At 39.9% G+C, this 26,619-nt stretch overlaps 1 protein-coding gene across 1 annotated transcript in view; it reads right to left on the bottom strand.

The window, feature by feature from the left end:
- Positions 1–26,619, bottom strand: part of LOC119815205 (nucleolin-like) — a 72,257-nt gene that overhangs the window by 20,602 nt on the left and 25,036 nt on the right. Inside the window, 10 exon segments of the mRNA XM_042055141.1 lie at positions 5,396–5,717; positions 8,857–9,042; positions 9,044–9,384; positions 9,387–9,695; positions 9,698–10,113; positions 10,116–10,299; positions 10,302–10,519; positions 10,522–10,588; positions 10,590–10,688; positions 10,691–10,815. Of these exon segments, the coding sequence (XP_041911075.1) occupies positions 5,396–5,717; positions 8,857–9,042; positions 9,044–9,384; positions 9,387–9,695; positions 9,698–10,113; positions 10,116–10,299; positions 10,302–10,519; positions 10,522–10,588; positions 10,590–10,688; positions 10,691–10,815 (2,267 nt within the window).

Raw genomic sequence — 26,619 nt, 5'->3', positions numbered from 1 at the left:
AGAAAATTAAGCAAGCTGTCATAACGTAGGGCTTGCATTCTGCATTTGTTAGGGGGATGGTAAAGACATGGACTTCTAGTATTAAAGTGATATATTCAGTTAGCTTCAGCAGTCATGGACGACTGGCCTCAACTGATGTTGAAATATTATTTCAGAATAGAGGCTAAAATTTTAGAACAACAAGGAAAAGCAAAGGACTTGAAACTTCCCAAAATCAAATTCTTGGTGAGGGCACTTATACTGACCCACAGGCTCAAGCTCTTTACGATGAACAAATCTTATTCCCTGTGCCACAAAGCAGCCTTAAATGCTTGTGACAGGATTCAAGAATAGGAAAAAGAATTGAACCATATACCAGGGTTAAACAGGGCCAGAGAGAACCCTTTAGAGACTTTTTTTTAAAACAAAGATTAACTAAGGCTGTACAAATAGGAGTAACAGACCCAGATGCTAGACAAGTATTTACTGAATCTCTGGCTTTTGAAAATGCCAACTTAGAATGCAAAAATATAGTTGGGCATTTAAAAGTTAGATCAGCACCAATGGATGAATAGATCCTGCATACAATGAACATTGTGACATTTGACTATAATATTAAATCTTGGGTAGGAGAAGCAATTTCCAAAGGAATGAGGAGACATCAAAATGCCAAATGTTTTAATTGTGGTAGAATAGGACATATGAGAAGGGAGTATAGACAAGGAATTCCTAGGAATAATATCTCCTCTGGGAATGGCAAGAATAGGAGGACAGCCTTCAGGTATATATAGAAGGTGTGGCAAAGGCCAACATTGGACCAATAAATGCAGATCAACAGAAGACAGACAAAGTAACCGATACCATTGGGAAACTCCTTGGGAGGGTTCTCACAGGCCCCAAGTCAAAAGTGGTGCAGACATTCCCAGTCACTGTGGAGGACAAGTCTCACCAGGAAAATTAAAAAATCTAGAGCCTTCTGTAAAAAACCATACTATTCTAGATGATGGAATAAACATGAAGGATAAATCAAAAATTCCTGTAGGAAATAGGAAAAATATATTCTGGCAGACTTCTATAAATGATCAAAGATCAAAGCTAAGAGTCCGTATAAGTGGCATTATAATTGTGGGTTTGATAGACACAGGTCTCTGCCATTTGTTGCTCATTTTGGAAGTTGCTTGATTGCACTTCCTGCTTACTCAAGTAATATTATTTCCCTTCTTGGGTCTTCAATGGGTTTGAAGACTAGATAGTTGTAGTTACTTTCCTCTCATGACTTGGCCATGTTATTTATATACAAGACTTAAACTCATTAGGATAGGAAAATTATCGAAACATTTATCATATGTTTCTTGCTTGATAATGTTTATGCTGGTTGTAATTTGATTTTTATACCTGATATTTGTTCTTATTGTATATAACTTTGCATAGCCTTAGAACTTTCTTATTTAAACAAAAGGGGGAGGTGCTGTAGGAATTCCTACCACCAGTAGCCTTTAAGTTACCTGCTCACTTGGGCATGGCTTCTTATACTATACATGCTGATGTGAAGCACATGCAGGTCCGGCCTCTTTTCTGGCTGTAGGATTCAGTTGCTCTTTCCTGTTATAGCAGAGGATTGTGATCTGTGAGTGTGCCCCTAAATAAATAACCTTTTACTACATTTAATTCTGAGCCAGTGTGGGATTTATTTTTTAGTGTCCTTCTTCAGGAAACCAGTTGTTTTTATGAGAGTCTCACTTATAGAAGAGCTGAAGGAGTCCTTGGTTCATAGTGGGTGAGTGTGATGGTTTGATTGAGAAATGTCCCCTAGAAGCTCATGTATTTGAACACTTGGTACCCAGTAGTGTTGTTTGGGAATGTTAAAAAGAAATAATACCCCAGCAGTGGTGCACTCCTTTAATTCCAACACTTGGGAGGCAGAGGCAGGCAGATCTCTGTGAGTTCAAGGACAGTCTGGTCTACAAAAACAAGTTCCAGGATAGGCTCTAAAGCTACAGTGAAACCCTGTCTGGAAAAACCAGAAACCAACCAACCAACCAAACAAACAAACAAACAATGAAAACAACAGCAACAACAAAAAACAACAAAAAAGAGATAAATAATACCCCAAAAAAGTAGAAGGGAAGAAGAAATAATGCAATAATCAAACCTGGGGCTCAAATCAATAAAATAGAAACAAAGAAAAACAAGCAAAAAATATAAAAATTAATGAAGGTTGGTTCTTTGAAAAACATCAACAAAATTGACAAATGTTTAGCAAAATTAGCAGAAAGAAACAAGGGATCCAAATCGATAGAATTGGAGATGAAAAGGGAGGCATTACAAGAGAGCCGGGAAAGTCAAAAAAATAAGGATATAGTTAAAAAATATCTGTTTTCCACTAAACTGGAAAATCAAAAATAGGATAAATTTCTTGATATATAGAACCTATCAAAGTCAAACCAAGATTTAATAAACAATATAAACAGACTGATAAACACTAGCGAAACAGAAGTAGAGATTTAAAAACCTCCCCACTGAGAAGAGCCCAGGTACAGGATTCAATGCAGAATTCTATCAGACCCTCAAGGAAGAACTAATGTCAGTACTCCTCAAGTTACTCCTAAAATAGAAGCTGATGGAACACTTCTAAATTATTTTCATAAAGGCCCTATTACCCTGATACCAAAAAGTATAGGAAGACCCTTAAAATTATAGATTAATATCCCCATGGTGTTGTTGGAAGGGCTGTTTGTTGGTTCCCAGCTGCTCAGCTCCAGAATAATCACACAGAAACTGTATTAATTAAATCACTGGTTGGCCCATTAGCTCTAGCTTCTTATTGGCTAATTAATTTAACCCATTTCTATTAATCTGTGTATCTCCATGTGGCTTTGGCTTACTGGCTAAAGTTCCCATGTCTGTCTCCGGCAGGGCTACATGGCTTCTCCTTAACTCTGCCTTCTTTCTCCCAGCATTCAGCTTAGTTTTCCCTGCCTTGCTAAGTTCTGCCCTGCTATAGGTCCAAAGCAGGTTCTTTAATGTTAATTACAGCATACAGAGAGAAATCCCCATCACTATGAACATAGATGTAAAAGTTCTTAATAAAATACTTGCAAAGCAAGTTCAGGAGCACAGCAAAAAAAGTATTATCCACCTTGATACAATTGGCTTCATACCAGAGATATAGGGATGTTCCAAAATACAAAAATCAATACATGTAATCCAATCAGAAACAAAAATTTCTAGAAGACAAAAATTTCTAGAAGACAAAAATTTCATAATTATAACATTAGATGCAGGAAGGTCTTTGACAAAATCCAATATATGTTCATGATAAAAGTCCTGTAGAGCCAAGGGATATGAGGGACATCTCAGCATAATGAACACAATTTATAAAAAACTCATGGTCAACATTGTCCCAAATGAAGAGAAACTCAAAGCATTTCTTCCTAAATCAGGAATAAGACAAGGATGTCCACTTTCTCCATATGTATTTGATATAGTAGTTGAAGTCTCAGCTGGAGTGATAGGAATAACTGAAGAAGCTCAAAGGGGTTCATATAGGCAAAAAAGCAGTCAAAGAATCTTTATTTGCAGGTTGTATGGCTGTATACATAAATGACTCCAAAAATTCCATCAGGAAACTTGTATAGCTTACCGACATTTTCAATAAAGTAACACACAAATCAGTAGCCTTCCTATATATAAAGGGCAAAGCATACTGATAAAGAAACCAGGGCAACAGTACCTTTCTCAATAGCCTGAGAAAAATTTCTTGGAATAACTGTATCCAAGCAAGTGAAAGACTGTTATAATAAAGTCTTTAAGAGACTAAAGAAAGAAATTGAAGAAGACACAAGAAGATGGAAATACCTCTCGGGCATGAGGATTGGTAGGAATAACATTGTGAAAACTACCATTCTACCATAAGGTTAGGGGACTTAGGAGTTGGAGTCTTGCTGGAGGAAGGGGGTCACTGGGGGTGGGTTTTAAAGTTTATAGTTTGATTCCACTTCCTGTTCTCTCTCTCTCTGCTTCCTAAGTGTAGATAAAATGCAAACTTTCTGCTTCCGGCTCCTGCTTCCGGGCCTTCCCCACCATTATGGACTCTATCCCTCTGAAGTCATAAGGGAAAATATATAAAAAAATCAAAAGGTTGTTTTTTTTTTTGTCAGGGATTTTATCACACCAACAGAAAAGTAACTAGCACAAAGAGAAACTGAGGTACTTAGTCCAGCAACTCTCAAGGAATAAGATCCAAGTGAGCTTGGGAGTGGATTCCCCCTTTAGCCAAGATGCTGGTAGCCTCGTAAGAGACCTTAAGCAAGAAGAGTCGGCTGGCCTATTCCTGGATTCTTGACTCACAGAGACAGTGAGGAAATAAATGTGTGACGTTTTCAAACTGCTAAAGTTTAGATCGGTTTGTCATACAGCAGTAGGCCACTTATTTGCGTAACTCCCTTGAAGAATTATTGGAAAGCTTCAGTAGAGTCCTGAGCCCTGGCCTTCCTCAAGCTACTACCTGATGTAATTCTTCTCCATGGGCGTGAATTCATCTTTAGACAGCTTTATTGTTTAATATTTAGCCCTCATATTCTGATAGCTCACAACCTTCATGGCCTCTTCTGTGGTCTTGTGTCCCTTGAGTTGTGAGGTGATAAAATGTTTACAGAGAAGCGTAGGAAGTACGCTGGGGATAATGGATTTTATTCAGAGCTACCGACGTTAATAGATCACCTTTCCTGTCAGCATGGCCTGCTTATTTTGCAACTCACAGGACTTGGAGCGTATTTAAGTTTGATGTGACATCTCATTAATTTGCACAGGGTCCTGGGAACATTAGGGCACTCATAATCCCCTTTGACTGACATCTATCCACTTAGATGTTCAGAAGCAAGCCAGCCCAGATGTTCCTTTGCTCAGTCATGTGGAGAAGAGACTCAGACAGAATGATGCACTGGATCATTCAGCCCGGGGTCAGCATTCTCATGGTATCCACATAGAAGAACTGTTTCTGATACTAGTTCTAAGGATATAGAAAAGCTGCAGGCAGAACTTGATAATCACAAGACTGCGATTGTGTGAAAAAGAGGCATCTGTGGATTTGCTTTCTTTGAGTCAACAGGATATGCAAAATATGAGACACTGTGGTTTGGGAAAAGAAGTCTTGGGATGTATACAGATCAGCACTCAAATTTTGGTGTTGTCATTTGCCATCATGGGATCTTGGTTCCTGTCTTACTTTCTGATCATGTGTATAGTGGGGATAACACTTTAGAATTAAATATCTAATTCAGATTTAACAAATATATCCTGATTTGTTTAAGTTGATAGACGTATGTAAAATGCCCTGACCTGTGTATGTTATTCAGGAATGAGGAGCTCTTCTTGTGAATCCCTGCTATGTGTATCCTAAGGTCTAGCACAGTACCTGATGAAGGCTGCCCTGGTTTTTGAGCCAGTATAAGTTCAAAAGATAATGGGTGAAATAGTCATGGCCCTGCAGACCTCCTTTGAAGACTACATTGCTGTTTTGGCTTAAGTTCCATGGTTCCTCTGCGATCTCCCTAGTATTAGCACCTTGTGGATGGGGCCTAATGTATACCAGGATCAATGCCAACTTCAGCTCTGGACATTCTGATGATGACTCTGGTTCTGGATATAGCTCTAACTTCTCCAATCGCTCAGATGTGAGGCTGGGATGACAAGCATTGCCTGAATGACAGCGGCTGCCCTCTGGCTCTTCCCAGAAGCTCCAGATAAAGAAAAGGATAGAATCACTATGCTCCCAAAAGGAGAAATGTTCATGTTTTTCTTTGGTGATGTCATGGATGGGGCTTGGGTAAAGCAAAGGCTAATGGTTTCAGAAGAAAGGAAAAAGGACCAAGACAAACCATAGCCCACAATGAGGAATTCTTGATGGCAAGATAGATGGTATATCAAGAGCAACACCTGATTGTCAGCTTATAATCATGTACACCACACAGTGATACTCTAGCTCTTTAGGAAGACCTAGCATATCTTGCAGATGAGACATCACTGACAATCAAAGGGTCTTTGGGTTGATGTTTTTATTTCTCCTTCCTGTACCAAAGATGCTAAAAAAGTAATTTGAAAGAGCACTGGAGCCAGGATGGAACAAATCCCTCCCATTAGGGCTCAGGGAAGCCTGCAGAAGAGGAGGCAGAAAAAGTGCAAGAGCCAGAGTGGATGGAGGACACCAAGAGCACAAGACCCTCTAAATCACCCGGTCCCAGCTCGTACGGACTCACAGAGGCCGAGTCAGCATGTGCAGGGCTCCACGGGTCTGCCTCGGGTCCTTTGTGTGTTATGGCTTCCAGCTTAGTGATTTTATGGGATTCCTAGATGTGCAAGAGAGTGGGTCTCTGGTTTTTGGTGCCTTCTCTTGAGCTTTTTTTTTTTTTTTTCTACTGTTGTTTGTTTTGTCTAATTTCAGTGTGAAATTTTGTATCTTATTTATAGTAAACAAACAAGCAAACAAACAAGCAAACAACCAAACCAAACCAAACCAAACAAATGACTTTTCTGTCCTGCTTGGTAATAAAACACTTAAGACATTCCCCTACTGCTGAATACTGTATGAATTTCCTACTAATAAAAAACTTCTTAAAGTCTAGGACTGACTTATGAGTGCCTGGTTTATCATCACAGCCCTCCAAATAGTGTATTGTCTCACTTACAGTTTAGCTAACATAAAACTACACGTTTTATTTCTGTCTCTGGTCTTCTGTGCAATTGTCCTTAATCTTTCCTTCTATGTTTTAAGTACTACAAAGTGTTGTTAGAATCATTTGAATAACCAAAAGATGAAAGCATCCACATATCCACTTATTTATGGGTTCAGTTATTTTTGTGTAGATTTGGATTTATGTTTGACATCATGTAACATTTTCTGAAGTGCAGATCTGCTGGTGTGATGAATTCTCTCAGCTTTTGCTTGAAAACTTTATTTTTGCCTTCTTTTTTTTTTTTTTTTTTTTTTTTTTGCCTGAGTATAGAATTCCGGGTTGACAAGTTTTAGCTCTTAAAAGGCATCATTCCATTTTCTCCTAGATTTTTATAGTGTCTGGCTAGAAGTTGAGCTCTCCTTGTGTCTTTGTGTCTGTTTTAATCTCCCTCTGAATATTATAAAATGCTTAAAATTATCTCATTGCATAGATGTATCATGCTCTTGTGTTACGTAAGGGCATTTTCATACAAGTACATATTGTATTTTGAGCACATTCCTTGCATCCATAGACTTTCCACTTCTACTTCCACATTATTCCTCCTGGACTTTTCATATCTACTTTTGTATCATTTTGATTTTGTATATATGCATAACCTTTATGATATAAATACGTACATCATATATACATATATATGATATATATATGTATAACTATCATGATAGCTATATTTGAGCCATATTATTCACTTAATATAATCACCTTCAATTGGATCCATTTCCCTGAAAATTACAACTTTGCTTTTTATGACTGAATTTTTTTGCCGATATATGCTGCATTTTATTCTTATATTTTTAAAGAAACCATTTAAACCACATTATTAGTGTCTGTGTGCAAGCCATGATATGTAGGTGGAGGCAGGACGACAACCCTATATGTTGTTCTCTCCTTTTATCTCCACTTGAGCTCTGAGGATCTAACTTCCGATGTCAGGTTTGTGTGGCCAGCATCCCTACCTGCCGAAGCCTTTCCTATCAGCCCTTCAACTCATTTTCTTTATCAAATTTTCTGTTCCTGGGCTGAAGAGATGGCTCAGAGGTTAAGAGCATTGCCTGCTCTTCCAAAGGTCCTGAGTTCAATTCCCAGCAACCACATGGTGGCTCACAGCCATCTGTAACGGGGTCTGGTGCCCTCTTCTGGCCTACAGGCATACACACAGACAGAATATTGGATACATAATAAATAAATAAATATTTTTTTAAAATTTTCTGCTCCTGAATACTTAGGTTGGTTCCATCACTTAGCTTTTGCAGAGTACTGTAATAAGCATTGCTGTGCAAGTGTCTGAGATATGGTGATTTGGAGTCTTTTGCGTAAATATCTAGGGGTGATGTTGCTGGGTCATATGGTAGATCTATTTTTAGCTTAGTTTTTTTGAGGGGGTTAAGAGATTCTGTGTCCACCTCCCATTTTGCTCTGGGAACGCTGGGATTACAGAGGAACAACCTTGCATTTGCTCTTATGTGGATTCTGGGAATCCAAACTCAAGTTCTCACACTTGGGCAAATTTTGAACCACTAAGCTTCTCCACGGTCCAAATGTTAGGTTTTTGATGAATTGTCTTTAGACTTCAATAGTAGCTGGGCTAGTTCACATTCTCTCTAGTCACGTCCTAACCAACATTTGTTGTTTGTTTTCTAAATGACTGGCATCCTGACTAGGGAGAGATGGATATCAAGGAAGTGTTAATTCGAATTTTTCTGATGTCTCTTACAGTGGAAAGATTTTTCAAAAGTTCATCGACTATTTGTAGTCTATCTCTTGAAACCTTCTGTTCATTTCATTAATCAATTTGTTGGTTGTGTTGTTTGATTTCTTTTCTTTCTTTTCATTTTAGAATTTAGGACTTTTAATTTTTCCTAAAGTCATTGAAACAAAAGAAAAAAAAAACATGATAAACATTCTTTTACAACCCTCAACACACACAAAAAAGAAAGACCTTAGGAAAAAAACAAAAACAAACAAACAAACAAAAGCCTCTTGAACTGTCCTTAAAAGGCTCTGTCATTTAATAGGTAACAGTGTAAAATCCCAGAGTCCTTTCTTTAAAATGAATCGGGAAAGACTGGGATGGAAGGATTTAGTCAAACTTCGTCTTTTTTCCTTGTGGCTTGAAGTCTGCCACTTTGGAAGTCTCTTCAACCTCCAAAGCCCCCTCTCCACACCCCCCTCCCCCACTAGGCCTTTGCCACCAAATCCGCCTCTTTCTCTTTTGCCACTGCCTTGGCCACCACAACCACCTTCACTCTTAGGTTTGGCCCAGTCCAAGGTAACTTTGTTCCCATCAGTTTCTCCATCTTCCATGACCTCCTTGGCAGCTTTGGCATCTTCCTTTAGAGGAACCAGTTTCCCAATCAGTGACTACTCTTGCATGAACAGAGCCCACAAATGATTCTTTTAAGGTCTCTTCAGCGGTATCTGCAGACAGACCTTTAACAAACAGAGTTTTGGATGGCTGACTTCTTGCATTAGGTGATTCCCTGGGTCCTTGTAACTCCAGCCTGATTGTTCTGCTCCCAATTTCCATTTTACTACAGGAGCTTAAAGCTTCTTCAGCATCTTCAAATGAAGCAAATTCTATAAATGCATACCCTTTAGATTTGCCTTGTTGTTTCTGGGGAGCTTTGATAAAAGTTGTGTTCTCAAATACTTCCTGAAGAGTCCCTACAGTGCAGCACTGTAGAAAAGGTTACTTCAAACCAAAGGTTTTGATTCAGCACCCCAAGTGCTATTCTTTCCAGCTCTTTCTTGCCTTTGTTGTCCTTTTCCCCCAGTGTAGTTGAGTAAAACAGACTGCCCATTAATGTCTGCTCCCTGCTTCTTTTCAAATTTTTTCTCTACATCAGCTTCAGACTTAAATTCAATATAAGCAATCCTTTTACTCCTCCTATCCTGGCTAACCAATCTGATCTCCACGGCATCTTCAAACACTTCTTTTAATTCAAACTCAGTGATGTTGAATGAAAGGTTTGTTTGTTTTTTTTTTTTTCTAAAAGTGTTCCTGCAGCTCGAACTTTCTTACTGTCTCTTCCTTTTGGTTTTTCTAGTTTAATGTCATTGCCAAACACTTTTAAACCAGTGAGCTCCAAGGCCTTTTCTAGGTCTTCAGCAGACTCAAAGTCCACATAGCCAAATTTTCTAATTGTACCAATTGTGACATCCACAACAGCAAGATCATTTTTAGCAAAAAGTTCACTGATGGCGTCTTTTAATTCAGCAACAGACTTGTTTGGGTTAAGGTTTTCAATGAAGACATTACAAGGTGTAGTTGATTCTGAGCCTTTCGCCACTTTCGGTTTCTTGGCTTCAGGGACTTCTTCCTGTTTGGTCATTTCCTTCTTCCGTTTTCCAGGTGCTGCTTTAACAGGCTCTTCCTCTTCTTCTTCATCCTCTTCCTCCATTCCGCGTCCTTTTCCTTATCCTCTTCAGCCACAGTCTTGGCTTTCACAGGAACAACTTTTGCAGGAGTTTCCTTTCCTTTAGTGAGTGATTTCCCCGAGTCATCTTCTTCATCGTCATCTTCCCCATCATCTTCCTTGTCCTCATCCTCTGCGGTGGGAGCAGCAGCAGCTATTTTGATGGTTTTAATCCTTTTACTATTGGTGGCTCAGATTCATTCTCTTCCTCATCATCTTCCTCCTCATCACTGCCATCTTCATCTTCATCGTCTTCTTCATCCCCATCACTCTCTTCCTTCTTGGCATTCCTACCATTCTTAGCAACCTTGGCTGGAGCGACAGCCCCCATCTTACCAGGGCCTGTTACCAATGCTTTTGCTTGTGTGGCTCCCTTCTTACCAGGTGCTGTACCTGCTTTGCTGGTGTAACCGCCTTACTGGCTGGTGTGGCTGCTGCCTTTTTACCTGGGGTAACTAACAGCAGCTTTCTTAGCTGGTGTGGGAAGCACAACCTTTTCCGTTTGTGAAACAACCACCTTCTTTGATAGAGTTGTGATAGCCTTCTTGCCTTTTTTTTTTCCTGAGGCTTGACAACCTCTTCTTCTCCACTACTGTCATCTTCTTCATCTTTTGATGTTTCTTCATCCTCACAATATTCTTCCACCTCCTTGGGGAGAGGAGCCACTTTCTTGGAGTCACCGTGGGCTTTTTTTTCACTCAGTTATTTCTTTTTTTGTACAGAAGTTTTTTTTTTTATTAAATTCTCTAAGGTGCATTAGTCAGCAATTGGCATTAGTTCCTAAGTGCCAACTTTGAAGTGTTTTTCCTGCCCTTTTCTCTTACATTTTTCAGAGTTTCGGATGTTATATTACGGTCTTTGATAAATTTGGAGTTGGCTTATGGACAAGATGGTAGATAGAGATCTAATTTCAGACACCAGTTTCTCCAGAACCATTTAATAAAGAAACTCTTTTTCATCCAATGTATATTTTTGATATCTCTGTCAAAAAACAAGTGACTTTAATTGTGTTTATATCTAGGTAGTATATTTTATTTCAGTGATTTATGTCTGTTTTTGTATCATTACCATGCTGTTTTTGTCATGATATAGTATGTTTGTATGTATATATACAGCTCATGCATAGTATATATATGCATATAGGATATAGAATATATACAACATGCACACTATATATACTATGTACACACATACTGCATATATAGTATACGTCCTATATACTACATACACATATACTATATGTATACATACTATATTGTGACAAAACAGCATATTTTGTATATACTATATATATATACACTATATATACTATAGATCAAATATACTGCTTTTGTGACTCTGTAGTATAACTTGAAATCAGGTATGAAGACACACACTTTCAGTATTATTCTTTTTGGACCAGATTGCCCATTTTTTGTGCTTTCATATATATGAATTTATTTTTATTTCTATAAAGAATATATTGAAATTTTGATGAAGATGGATTAAATCTGTAGACTGCTTTTGGTAGTACAGCTGTCCACAATATTGATTCTTTAAATCTATTAGCATGGGAGGGCTTTCCATTTTCTTGTGTCTTCTTCCATTTTGCTTTTTAGTGTTTTAGAGCTTTCATTGTGGAAGTTTCACTTCCTTGGTTGAGTTTATTCTAAGGTATTTGTTTGATGCAATTGTAAATGAGATTGTTTCCACAATTTTTTCCCCCAGTATGTTTGTTATTTTTGTACAGGATGGCTACTGATTTTTGTCTGTTAATTTTGTATCCTGCTCTTTCGCTGAAAGTGTTTATCAATGCAGAGTTTTCTGGTGGTGTCACTAGAGTTTCTTATGTATAGGATCATGCCTTCTATAAATAAGGGCGTTTCAACTTCTATCCTATTTGTATACCTTGTTTCCTTTTCTTCTTGCTCTAGCTAGACTTCAGGCTGTATATTGAGCAAGAGTGGAAACAGTGAACACCACTTGTTTCTGATTTTAATAGAAATGGTGAGCTTCCTCCCATCTGTAATGCTGACCATAGGACTCTCATATGTAACCTTTATTTATTATTATGGCTTCTCTGTGTCCTTTATTCAAGGATCTTATCATGGATGGTGTTGGAGTTCATCAAACCCTCTTATGCAGCTATTGAGATGATCACATATTTTTAGACCTTGAGTCCATTTACATAACAAATCACATTTCTTGTTTTGCATATGCTGAACCATCACTAAGTATTTGGGATGAAGTCAAATTGATCAGGGTGAATTATATTTTCTCTCTATGCTATTGAATTTGATTTGCCAAATTCTAATTAACTTAATTTACTGAATTTTATCACCAACATTTGCATCTAAGTTTATCAAGGAGATTGGGATATAATTTTCTCTCTCTGTTGTTGTGTCTTTATCTGGTTTTGGTATCATGTTAATTCTGGATTCATAAAAATATTCTGGTAGCAATCTGTCTTTTTCTGTTTTAAGAAATATTTAGATACCCACTAGTGTTGGTTCTTCTTTTAAGATCTGGTAGATTCCAGCAATGTCCATATGTAGGCCTGTACTTTTTTTTAGTGGAATTAAACATACTTTTACATTTATTTATTTGTATGTGTGCATTTGTAGCGGTCAGAGGATAATTTGTGGGAATCAGTTTTCTTTTTCCACTATATAGGTGTGGAAATCAAACTCAGGTAATCAGGTTGGGGCCAAGGACCTGTACTCACTAAACCATGGTATCAATTTCTAGCACAACTTAAAAATATTACCACCCAGCAGTAGTGGCACACATGCTTGGGAGGCAGAGGCTCGTGGATCTCTGAGTTCAAGGTCAGCTTGGGCTACAGAATGAGTTCCAGGACAGCCATATTCACACAGAGAAACCTTGCCTTGGAAAAAAAAAACATAATCAACCAGCCAACCAGATAAACAAACAAACCCACTTCAATATCTCTTCTTGATACAGATGTTTAAATAGTTTACATCACCTTTGTTTACTTTTGGTGGATCATTCACATCTAGAGCTTCATTTATTTCTTTTTATGTTTTCTATTTTAGAGGAATATACATTTTAAAGGTATGTCCTAATAATTTCCTGAATGTTATTGGTGTTTTATAATATCTTTAATTTTGAATTTTAATCATTTGGGCCTACTCATTCTTTTGGTTAGTTGTCTAAAGACTTATCAAATTTTTCAAAGAACCAATGTGGGTTTCATTGACTTTCGTATTAGGTTTTATTTCCATTTTGTTGGTATCTATATTATTTTTTCCATCTACTGATTTTGAGCTTGGCTTGTTCTTCTTTTCCCCAAGGCCTTAAGGTAAGTAAATTGTTGTTTATTGTGATCTCCCTGATATTTTCAATGAAGGAACTTGCAGCTGTAGACTTTCCTATCTGGATGGCTTTCACTGTAGTACACATGGTTTGGCATTTATTAAAGATTAGCTTCATTTTTATGTGCCTGTGTGTTTTGTTTGCATTTATGTGTGTCTTAACATGTGAATGCCTAGTGCACTCAGTGATCAGAAGAGGGTGTTAGATCTTCTGGAACTGGAGTTACAGATGATTGTGAGCCACTATATGTGTGCTGGGAAATGAACCTGGGTCCTCTGCAAGGGTAGCCAGTGATTTTCTATGCTGAACCATCTCTCCAGCTCTAATATAACTGAGACATTCTTTTGTTTGCTTGTTTATTTATTGTTGAGATCTGTCTATTGATAAGAATGTGGCATTGAAGTAAGCCAGTGATTTTCTATCCTGAGTCATCTCTCCAGCCCTGATATAACAAAGATATTATTTTGTTTGCTTGTTTATTTATTGTTGAGATCTGTCTATTGATAAGAATGTGGCATTGAAGTAAGCCAGTGATTTTCTATCCTGAGTCATCTCTCCAGCCCTGATATAACAAAGATATTATTTTGTTTGCTTGTTTATTTATTGTTGAGATCTGTCTATTGATGAGAATGTGACATTGATGTAAGCATTATTATTGTATTGAGACTAATCTGTGTCAGTACATCCACTGCCATTTGTTTTATGAAATTTAGATCCAGTGTGTGCATATTTAAAATGATAATATCTTCTTGATGTGTTGTTTGCTTAATAGTTACGAAGGCTTCTCTACTTCTGCCTAATTTTGGTTTGAAATCCATTTTGTCACACAGTAGTATGGGGATGGTTGCTAGTGTCCTAGTTCTGTTTGCTTTGAATACCATTTTCTATTCTTTCTCAATAAGCAGAATCTGTCTTTGATAATAAAGTGCATTTTCTTGGAAGAAACAAATAGATTGATCTTATTTTTATATCCAGTCTTCTAGTTTGTGTCATTTGTTTATAGAATTTAGGACATCGATATTTGGAGTCATTATTAAAGTGTGTTTAATAATTCCTGTCATTTTGTGATTTTTGGAGCATTTTCTGTTTTGCATCTTCTCATTATAATGTGGTTTATTCCTTCCTGTACCTCATGGATGTGCCTGTCTCTCTCTGTAATCCTAGAGATTTTTAAAGTATCTTCGGTAGAATTGGGTTAAGACTCATGAATTCCTTGGATTTGTTTTTATTATGGGAAGTCTTTATCCTTCAATTATAACAAATAAATTCATTGTGCATAACCTGAGTATTTGCTAGATGTAGACATCTGGGTTTCCAGTTGTTGTGTTTCATAGTTTCACATATGCCTTTCCAAAGCCCAATTGAATGTTAGAGTTTCTGTTGTGAAGTTTGCTGTTATTTTATGACCTTGTCTTTATGTGCAACTTGCTTCTTTCAATATATTTTCTTTCTTTTTCTGTACACTTAAGTGTTTTGAGTTTAGCATGACATGGGAAATTTTTCTCTTGTCTTTATGTTTGATATTTTAAATATCTGCTGTGCTTGGGAACACATCTATTTCCCTAAAAGTCAGCAATTTCCTGCTATTATTTTACTGAAAATGTTTTGTGTGCTTTTAGTATGAAATTTTCCCCTTCTTCTGTATCTATTATTCATAGACTTGCTCTTTTCATAGTGTTCCTTAATTATTGAACATTTTATTTTTAGCTTCTTGTCCTAGTTTGCTTTGCTGTTACTATGATCTAACATTATGACCAAAAACAACTTAGGAAAAGATTTATTTCATCTTACAAGTTGAAGTCCACCATAAAAGATGTCAAGGCATGAACTACAGCAGAAACCATGGTAGAAACCACAAGAATGCTACTTATAGGCTTGGTCATCTAGCTTTCTTATATGGTCCAGGTCCATCTGCCTAGAAATGGCACTGTCCACAGTGGGGTGGAATATTCTACATCAATTAATAATTAAGAAAATGCCCTCCAGAGATGCTCACAGAACAATTTTCTGATCAAGGAAATTATTTAGATGTATCTTTATCTTCCCAGGTTACTATGGGTTTCTGCCAAGTCAACAGCTCATGTTAATGATGATATTTCTTATTAACTTATCTTTTGGTGAATATTCCAATTCCTCTACCTTATCTTCAAGCTCCGGTAATGTCCTGCACACTCCTTAATGTGTTGGTAGGGTTTATAATAGAGCTCTTTAACTGATTTATTGAGTCTTCCATTTCTTGTACTTCATTTCTCCCAAGCATCTCTGTCTTTTTATTCATTTCCACTTTCATATATATATATTTCTTTATTTCATTGAGCTTTTTTTGTTTTGGAGAATCACCTAGGAGTTTGTTTCCTCTTTGTGTTCTTTGAATATAATTTTTATTACTCCTTTGAATTATTTGTCTGGGATTTTATCTATTTTGTTCTCATGAGAGTCTGTTACTGTGGGATTAATAATTTTTAGAGTAGTAGTGTTGCCTTAGCTTCTTTGTTTCTTGTGTTGTATGTGTGAGATTTATTCCTTGGTTAAACTAAAAAAAAAATCGTTTGCAATGTTCAAGAGGGTGGGTTTTAGTACAGTTGAGAAATCGTTTTTATCTGTTAAGCTGGAGTTTAGGGAGTCAAGTTCACTCCCCAGGACTGTGCTAAAGTATAATAATGATTAGGAAATCAATCTATAAGGATATAGATTCACTATGAACATGCAGTGTAGTCAAATAACATCGAATCACTCCCTAGAGTCTTATCATTTTAGGAAGTAAAGGAATATCAGTAATACAGTATGCATTAAGATATTAGTTGCAAAGGTTATGAGCACAAAGGAAAAGAGCAGAGTACAGCTAGTCATTGCTATTGGGTTGGTAGAGAAGTAGAGGAGATTATATAGAAGCTAGTCATTGCTATTGGGTTGGTAGAGAAGTAGAGGAGATTATATAGAAGCTAGTCATTGCTATTGGGTTGGTAGAGAAGTAGAGGAGAGTATATAGAAGCTAGTCATTGCTATTGGGTTGGTAGAGAAGTAGAGGAGATTATATAGAAGCTAGTCATTGCTATTGGGTTGATAGAGAAGTAGAGGAGATTATACAGAAGGGTTAACAATAAGGACCAAAGGTGAGGCAAGACAGTTTTGAATAAGGATAGACTAGAAACAGAGGAGAAAATAGCAACAATCTGATACTATAGAGTCCTTTGTTCCAGAAGGCCAAACCTCAAAAATTAAGCTGGCCTATGCTTGTTAGTACCACCCATCAGAAGGAAAATGAGTCAGGTAGACCCCAGGGTTTCCTAAACAGTACAGGCTATTGTCACTGCGCAGGAATTAGAAAGTAAAATCCTGTTACGGGGCTGGGTGGTGGTGGTGCACGCCTTTAATCCCAGCACTCAGGAGGCAGAGGCAGGCAGATTTCTGTGAGTTCGAGGCCAGCCTGGTCTACAAGAGCTAGTTCCAGGACAGCCAGGATTACACAGAGAAAAAAATTTGTTTTGAAAAACCAAACCAAACCAAACCAAACCAAAAAAAAAAAAAAAACCCCAAACCCTATTGCTGAAGACACCATGTTTTTTGGTTGTCTGACAGAAGAAGGAGGGAGGAGGAGAGAATGAAAGAGGGAGAGACAGGGACAGAGGGTGAGAGCACAGAATTAGCCTGCTAAACTCATCACTAGCTTTTTTTTTTATTTCAAGACAGAGTTTCTCCACAGCTTTGGAGCCTGTCCTGGAACTTGCTTGTAGACCAGGAGGGCCTTGAACTCACAGAGATCGCTCTGCTTCTGCCTCCTGAGTGCTGGGATTAAACGTGGTACACTCAGCTGATCACTGGCTATTAAATATGGATAAATGTGGAGAGGAGAGACCTGGATTTCATTCTCTCTTCTGGAACTCCAGATGTGGTCACATTCCCAGGAAGTCCTTCATGTGGTCAAATCCCAGATGCAGGCCGTCCTTGAGGAATCTGTGAACGCTGGTCACACCTCTGGGCAGTCCTTCCTAGGAGAGCTGCTCAGAACCTGTCCATGTTTCCCTGTGGACGATCTCTGACCAACTTCCCATACTTCCATCTTGCTGAATACTGCAAGCAGTTCTGATTCAAAGTGTCTTCCCAGGACGTGAATTTTGGTAAATACATATGTTATTAGAACACGGATTTATTTGCGCCACTCTCAGGTATGCCTGTTTTCTAGTTTTGGTATTCATTATTTTTTTTAACAAAGAGATGTTTCTGTTTTTACAAAAGGAATAATAAGTCTTTGCTAAGCCTCTGTCTCATCTGTCTTTTTATTAGCATGTATTAGTTCAATAAAATAGTATTTTATTTTGACATTTTCACATAGTCATATGATGCACTTTAATGTTCCCCTGCCAGTCTGGCTCTTTAAATAATCCTGGTCATGGACTTAAAGAAGGCTGATTGTGAACATCTGTGCCTTCTCTGTTGTTCCCAGCCCCCAGCTGTTTTCCTGTTCCTTTTTCTCCTTTCCCTTCTTTTATTTGCTTCAGCTTTCAACTTATCTTAGTGACTCACAGCGTGAGAACGTTTCTAAAGGTTCCTAATTGCATTAGCTATTTTTCTGAGGTTGTGATAAAATGCCAGACAAAAGCACCTTAAGGAAGTATGTGTTTGTTTTAGCTTGCAGTTCAGAAGGGTGGAGTCCATCTGGTGGGAAAGGCATGGCATAGTGTCAGGAGCAGAAAGCTGGCCAATTACACTTAAATCCAAACACTGGAAACTGAGAAAGTGAGAGAGGGGGGCCAGGCTAAAATCCCCAAAGCCAGCTCCCAGTGATGTACTTCCTTCAGCAAGGTCCCACCTCCTAAAGGGTCTTAACTTTCCTAGACAATAGCACCGACTGGGCACCAAGTTTTCAGCTACAGGAGCCCTGGGGGGGATGTTTGTCATTCAGACCACCAAACTAAACCAGTTCTTTCTCCTGCTTTGCCTTTCAGGCTTCTGGAACTGCTGAGCTAGCTATCTCCAGAAGCAACTGTCACTCAGACACATCCTGGAGCTGTCAGCTGCACTACCCAAGCACTTCCCTGCAGCACCTGGTATTTTGGCTTTTCTTTCCTTGTTGACGGTGCTAGCTTTTAGTCTCCATGCAGTACCATAATTGATATGTACAGGAAGTCTTTCTGTTTCTTCTTCAGCTTGTCCTCACTGATCCTTGTGTCTTTTTAAGGTGGCCAGCGCTTCTCAAGGCCCCCACATGTCACCTGCCTGTGGCTGCATGGCTTGGTGCTGGAGAATTGTCTGTATTTTGTCAATCATGTTTTAAATAAACACTGATTGGCCAGACAGGTGGTAAAGGTGGGAAAACCAGACAGGAAGTAGAAATGATGTAATGAGAACAGGAGAACTCTGGGAAGGAGGGAGTTGATTCCTCCCACTCCTGCCCAAAGCACCGAAGCAGCAGGATGTGATCTGCCCCACTGAAGAAAGGTACTGAGCCACATGGCTAACATAGATCAGAAAAAATGGGTTAATGAAGATGTGAGAGTTAGCCAGTGAGAGGTTAGAGCTAATGGGCCAATCAGCTTTATAACTTACAGAGATCTTTGGGTGATTTTCTTTGGGGCTAAACAGTTGTGGGGTACCCGGTGGGACAGAAACCCAAACAAGCAGGCCTGGCTCCCTCATGTTACAATGGCTCATCCTGTAAGGCAATCCCACACCCAGCTGAGGGTCCTGGCTTTCCATATCTGGAGATCGTCTGATCCTTGACAGACAACATACGAAATCTCTAGGCAGTCAGTCAGTCAGCCTGGAGATTGAAGACAAGAGCAAGGAGCTGGCCTCGGAACTGGCCTTGGCCTAGCTGGCAGTTTATGGGGCCAGAGGGAGACCTATGCTTTCAGAGGCAGTGTGTCAGCAGTCATCCCAGACCATCCTCAGGGCAGGAATCAAAGGGCAGCTCATTCCCTCTCTGCCCGCAGCGGGAGAAAATACAAAGTCTTGCCAGAAGAAAAGGGCATACGAAGGGCATTTGTTTTTTCTTGCTATGCCTTTCCCCAGATGGTTCTCCCTCTCTCCCCGCTGTATGTATTTCTCTATAAAATTTAATCTCTTGAACTTCTTTTGTTCCTTTTCCTTCCCAGTGCTTTAGAATGGCCACTGACTCTAATCGAACCGGTGTATACAAAGTCTTCCTTCTGAAAGGAAATGATACAATCCCTTAAAACAATGGGTTTGTGGTAACTGCAGAAAGTCAAAACCCGTCTATTGGTATATATTCCTTTGCAAAAAGACTTCATTTTAAAAAGCAGCTTTGACGTTATAGCAAAATTGAGTGGTGAGTGCAGACAGAGTGTTCTCACGTAATCCAGGCCCAACACACACAGGACTCTGGCCTGACCAGCTCTTCCCACAGGCTGAGGCATTTGCTACCAGTGTTGAACATCTATAGGCTTGAACAATATCCAGTGAGAGCCATCCAGGGCATTTTCCCAGACACAAATGACCACTGTGGTTTGCCATCCACCCCTTCCCCTCATTTCCCATTCTGGCATCCACACTGTGTCTGGAGCCTCCCCTTTCTCAGAATGCCATACTGTTGGAGCTGGAAATGCGTATGCTGTGGTCACCACGCTCAGATGGGTTCTTCCACACAGGGGCATAGGCTTAAAGTTCATACTTGCATTCTACTCCGCAGAAGCTGAGTCCCCGGATTCTGAGACTATCAGCTCTAGGCGTTTGACTGTTCCTGAGGCCTCGGTACAAGAAGACAGGAATAGATTCTGGAGTTACACACAACCATTCATGTGACCTCAGCCCTCTCTTTTCTAACCTGCCAGAAGACAGAGGGAGGAGGGGAGAATGGAATACACCTCGAAGTTTGTTGTGAGGGGGGGTCAGTGTAATAAAGCATATATGGTAACTAATGCAGCCTGGGACTTAGTGAGTGCTCAGGAAATGGCAGCGAAGCATCGGCCTAAGATTGCTTATTAATGGCAAAGGCAAAAGCAGTAGGCTAGTGGGAAAAGGCAATATATATCGTAGTAAGTGATCAAAATTAATACCACATGCAATAATGAAGAAATTTGATGTCAAGAATCTTCTCAAGTGATATTATAGCTTAACCAAAATTGTCAGCCTGAAATATCACATAAAGCCAAATTGAGGGGCATTCTAGAAAATACTTGGTTTGTAGTCCTGAAAAACCTTAAGAAATAGAGTATGATAAATTCTTTCTTATTAAAAAACCAAAGAGACACAGAAATTGAATGTAATACATGATCCCAGATCAATCCTACACCAGAGAAAACAGTAGCTATAAGAAACATTATTGAGGCAATTGCCAAGGTTTCAATGTGGAGAGGATGATGATAACAGAAGTACAATGTGATTTTTCAGCAAATTTTCATTTGATTGTAACTGTGACTATGCAAAAGAGTATACTTGGAGATCCAATATGTCAGATATATGAAGGCACAGCACTGGGGGCCAGAAAGGAGGTACAGACACAGGGTTGTGGAGGTAGGCTGTCTACAGAGTAAACCCTGTCCATCTGGGCTGCTCAAACTCCCTGTTTGCTCAACTGGCTTGTTCCCAAACACAGAATTCATGGAGCTCTGTGCAAAATGAGACTAGCAGGTCATTTCCTCCAGAAAAGGAAAATAGAAGCTGTTCAAAGTACTAAAATAACTTTATTTTCTTCTGTGCTTTCTCTTACAACTCTTACTGGTAGTTTTGACTTGTTATTTATTATTGTTTCTAAGTAAAGAAAAACTGTAATTATAAATAACACAAATTCATCCAACTTTTCATTGGGCCATGGCAGCTTTGAATGCAAATATAATAGCATTCAGTTCCTATGCAGAATCACCAGGATTGTACAACTCATATTTCATAGAGCATGTATGCATGTGCATTTTATTCTTGTTAGAAAATGGGAAGCCTACACAGCATGAACTCATTTCTTGATATTCCAAAACCTGCCTTAGCTTCACTGAAGATAGGGGAGGATGGAAGGGCAAGGAGGCATGGATGTTTCTCTCTTTCTTCTCTTCCTTTATTCCCACATCACTGGGTCCAGGCAAAGCGGCTGGAATAACTTACAGTAACATGTATAGGTGCCGTAGTGACATGACGCAAGTGGCTTGGCCATTTAGCTTTTTAGAACAGCACTGTTTTCTGTGGGAAGAAAGTTCTAGTTTGAAGCCCAAGTGTGACCTCTTGGAAATGTGAGGTTCCTGCCCATGCAATGGCAGAAATGCCACGCTCATCTTGTTACCATGTGGAATCTTGCTGATTCTCCGCTATCCACTGGAATCCCGTATCAGGCGGTACCTGGGAGGGGAAGAACAAGGGGCATGCACATGGAACACACTGCCTCCGCCACGTGCAAGGCATATTTTCCACTGGACTTCTCCGTGTAAAACCACAAGTTCAAAGGCAGAATAAGAAACTTCTGTGCAGGAACAACAAATTCAAGGCCTTCTGAGGGCAGTGCTCTGTCTGCGTGACTATGCTGGCTGGACATCTGCGGTGCCGGTCCTGTCAAAATGATGAGTTGGGAGCCACAGTGTTGATTTGCTGCTAAGAATAATTTCATTCTGGTTTTATTTTAATTTAGGTTTTTTAAAGTCGAGAAGCTTATTTTTTGTTTAGAAGTGTTATCGCTTCTGTAATTAACCTCATATTACAAACTGAATCACTTCCTGCCTAGACTAATTTGAGCAGGGGAATAGAGAGCTGGATGAGAAGCCGGATTAGAAGCCGGGGAAGTCAGAAATCCCTGGAAAGCTGTCAGTCAGGCTCATTGGATGCTGCAGAGGGAAAAGGCAAATGCCTATTTATCAGAATTGGAATGCCAACTCTGGCTGCTGGGGACCCAGCGATAAGACCAATTAGGAGGGGAAGGAAGGCAGCAATGAGGACAGGACAGACGATAACTCCGGAGTGCTTCAACAGGGATCAGAGGCAGCCACCCTGGCTGGTGGACTGAAGGGGACACCAGCAGAGCCTCAGGACCATTTAGCTTGGTGCCCCACAGCCACTGGCCGCCTTATTGGCAGTAGGTTTGAAGGATAGGATCTCCTCTGTGAGAAACCAGCATAACTGGTCAGTTGACATCAATTCCAAATCCCTGAGGAAGGAGTAGACAGACACAAGGACAAGGGTTTGGGAGCTGAGGATGCCATGGGACACTGGCGGACAAGGAAAGCTTTTGTTTTATGAGACAAGGCAGGAAGGTGATGTGCGTACAGAGCTGGGTCCAAGACTGGGTGGGGGGACATCTCCAAGCTCAATAGATGTAAATTCAGCCCTCATGACCTTTGATTTTCCTGGCAGTCCCTCAGTTCCAGACCTAATGGTGGTGAACCAAGGCCCCCAGCTACGTGTTTGGAAAATGCAGGGGTAGGAGCCACTTTATGCGTACCATTTCCTGTGTGTGCGCGTGTGTGTGCTTGTGTGTATGTGTGCTCGCACACGTGTGCGTGTGTGTGCGTGTGCATGGAGGCCACAGATCGAACTTGGATGCTGTGCCTCTGGCACTGTCCACTTATGTTTTTCTTTTGGAGGCAGGGTCTTTCACTAGCCTGGAGTTTCTGAAGCAGCCTTAGGCTGGCTGGCCTCTGCTTCCCCAGTGCTAGATTTATAAACTTATCTCACTGTGCCCAGCTCCTTTACACGGGTTCTGGGAGCTAAACTCAAGTTCTCACGCTGCTGACTGAGCCATCTCCCGACCCCTATGGGCAGCACCTCTACTTCAAAACATCCCTGTCCTCTTAGATGTATATTTTGCATGCAGGAAAAATGCATCAACTTTTGTTTTCTCAAACAGAATGTGACTGAAAATGACCCTGGAATGTCTATGATGTTAAGCAAATCTAGGGCTCCAGGATTCACATAGGTTTATACAGGTCTTGTTCGACCCCGTCCTCCCCCTTTAGGAGTCCCAGTGCGAACAAAAACTCACAAGAAAACATTGTTTAAAATCTACCCAGTACAAATAAGCAAATCTATACTGAAAGCAAGCAGCAGACATCCAGTCATGGACTACTGAAATAATTGTAATTATTGGCCAATAAAATGAGAAGCCTGGTAGACCAGGCTCAGGTGATGTGACCATTAACACTTCTTGAAACTCTGGGTGAGGCAGAGGGACTCTAGTTAGCTTGGGACTGTCGAGCATGGCTCTGGCAGGTCTGTGCTCATCCCCCATTCCCTCTGCCTTGCTAAAAACCATTGGATTACATTCCTATGGCTAGCCACCAAGGTCTATTCCTTTATTTGGTCACTTCCTTCTCCTGAAGTTATCTGTCAAGGAAGGTCTGGCTAAAGTCAGCAATCAGAAGCCCCCTCTGGCTCACCTAATTAACATGCCTGATGAAAATTAAACACCTAGTCCTAATATGGGATTCCCCCTTTACTTTTTTTGTTTTATTGATTTTTATTGAGCCCTACATTTTTCTCTGCTCCCCTCCCTGCATCTCCCCTCCCCACTTCAACCCTCTCCCAAGGTCCCCATGCTCCCAATTTACTCAGGAGATCTTGTCTTTTTCTATTTCCCATGTAGATTATATCTATATAAGTCTCTCTTAGGGTCCTCATTGTGGTCTAAATTCTCTGGGATTGTGGTTTGTAGGCTGGTTTTCTTTTCTTTATGTTTAAATACCACCTATGACCACCATTTTCCTATGTGCCACGTCTGTCTCCTCTCTGTCTCGAGGCAGTCCTTTGTCCCTCTGGATCCTGCCCCATGTCCCCCTCTCCCTGCTTCTTCTCCCTTCTCCACTATCTCCTGTCTCTTTTCCCCTGATCTCTGTCCCGCTGGGGCAGATAAACCTCCTGAGTGCTGAGAATTTGGTCTTGGGAGTCCCGAGCCTATATTTTTCCTTTCAGGGACCATGACGATTGGATCTATGACATCTCAAGGAAAAAGGCAACTCAGAATCCACTGAGGCTTCAGAATGCCCAAACTGCAGATAACTGTACTTTCCCTGAACCAGGAGCCCAGGACCGCTGCCTTTGCGTTTGTGGGACTGTCTTACGAGGCAGTCACTTTCCAAAGAAGGATCCCTCAGCTTTCTGACTATAGTAAATCTTAGGGATTTTCACATTTTCCCTGGCTTTCCAGTCATTTCTCCGGCATCAGCATCTGGTTCTTGTCTCTTCCTTTTTGTAACCCATGAGGCTTTGCGAATCTTTGGGAAACCCAAACAGGGTGATTTGAGTTCCTGGGAATTTCTCCAAAGTGTTCTGTAGATGCGAGCTCGTGACTGAGTTCTGTTTGATCAATTAATTTGCAGCATGTTCGCAGCTCTTCCTAAGCCCCCCACTTAGACTGCAGAGCTAGCTGATTTGGGGGCCTGCTTTGTCAGCCAATTAGAATTCCCGAAGCCGGTCAACGCAAGGTCACAAATGGAGATTGTGTCTTGACAGGCCTTGAAGGGAAGTGAAAATAACCAGGCTTTGATTTGCTCATCTGGTCACTGCAGGTTCCCAGAGATGCCATTTTTAGATATTTCCTGAGTTTTCCTTCAGAGTCACAATACGTCAGTCTGAGCTAAATGAAGAACTAAATTAAAACGGTCATTTCAGCTCATAAATAACAAATGTCTAATGCATTTAATTATTCATAGTCTTGAATCTCTCAAAAATGAAAATGACTATACACATTTTTGATGCAGTTCTTGGTAATTTACCGCCTGACTGATAAGATTTGCTGATAATCCTGCCTGGCAAACAGGAAAAGGAAAACAGAGACGGACTCGCTTATTTCACGAGACTGCTTCTTTGCTCCCTTGTGGCTTTGACAAAGTTTAAATTAAAGTGAAATCAAATCACAACAAAATGATGTTCATATCCTTATACTAATAACCGAGTTTTCTAAGATCGCACGCTGGGGGCTTGGATGCCAGAGACTTTTACACTGCCTGAAAAACGAACATTCTGTCCTTTTATAAAACATCTATCTGTGGTATCAACAATTACAGTTTCATATAGAAAATGGAAGCTAGTGGTCCTCGAGCAGGATTTTTAGCTCAAAATGGTAACTTTGGCCCAGAATGGTTAAAGAAAGCTATTGTGATGTTGGTGAGTCCAGGAACCCTTCTTCACCAGAGAGTTCATCTGTTTTCTTTGGATGTAGAATCCTTCAGGTTTCTAATAAGTCTCCATGGTAACATTTTAAACTGCACCAAAAAGTATAGCTAGCTTGTAGTTTTCTTAGATTATTTTTAGAGACTGTAGTTAGAAAGCCTCAATAATTGAACAGTTCCTTTCTGGATAGGCCCCAGACAGACCTTTGCTTTTGTTCTACTGGTACAATAAAAAGTGAATCCTTGTGTGGGACAGTGGTGGGAAGGGACGCCATTAAAAAGCACACCCCGTTTAAATCATGAGCCTAACAGTTACATAGCAGTTAAAAGCTTGAGTCAGTTATTAACATCCCCAAGGTTTGGGTTCTGTGCTTCTAGAATGGACACAGTTGTACATGTCTCCTGGGGATGTTAAAGAGACCAAATCAGACAACATACACAAAACACCTGCACTTAGAAAGCAGCCCATAATATTAAGGTAAAAAGCAGCCCATAATATTAAGGAAGCTTGTTCTTTTCAGCTGAAGTCCTTGCATCCATGGTTCCTAGTCCCTGCTACTTTACTTCAGCAAGAATCTTCACTGGCTTCTCAGTTCTACACAGGGCTTCCCTTTGTAATTTTTTTTTGACCCATTTCTCTCATCATCTCTGCTCACATTTGTGCCTTGGGACAAGGCCATTGGCTGCATCCAGAGAAAGGTCTGGCCGCAGCTAGACCACAGTCATGTGTGACATTAATGGAACATAACATCTGCACATCTCAGAACCCATGCAGGCATCCCATGAAGACAGGGATGGGCCAATGACTTCAGAGAGAGGCTTTTTTCTTTTTGTTAAAATGGTACAGGTGTGTGTCCTATGAGTTACACATGTGGTCATGCATGGATGTGAGTCTAATATTGCCAGGCTTTTAGATTTTTTTCAAGAGTAGTCAAATTTTTAAGAGAAAACACTCAAGTTTTAATAATGGCAAGCTAGTCACCTTGGAAAAAAAATAGGACAAAACCAGTGGGGTTTGGTGTTGTGCCATCCAAACAAAGCAAGCCTGTGGGTTTTCGCTTCTGACCTATGGACTTCTGATGTTTCATTGGCCAGAACTCTTGGGTGCCATTTATCTCCCAGGGGTCTTAG

This window comes from Arvicola amphibius, chromosome 5 (genome assembly GCF_903992535.2).
Source record: "Arvicola amphibius chromosome 5, mArvAmp1.2, whole genome shotgun sequence".
In the NCBI taxonomy this organism is placed as follows: domain Eukaryota; kingdom Metazoa; phylum Chordata; class Mammalia; order Rodentia; family Cricetidae; genus Arvicola; species Arvicola amphibius.
This window is presented reverse-complemented; position numbering and strand designations above follow the sequence as displayed.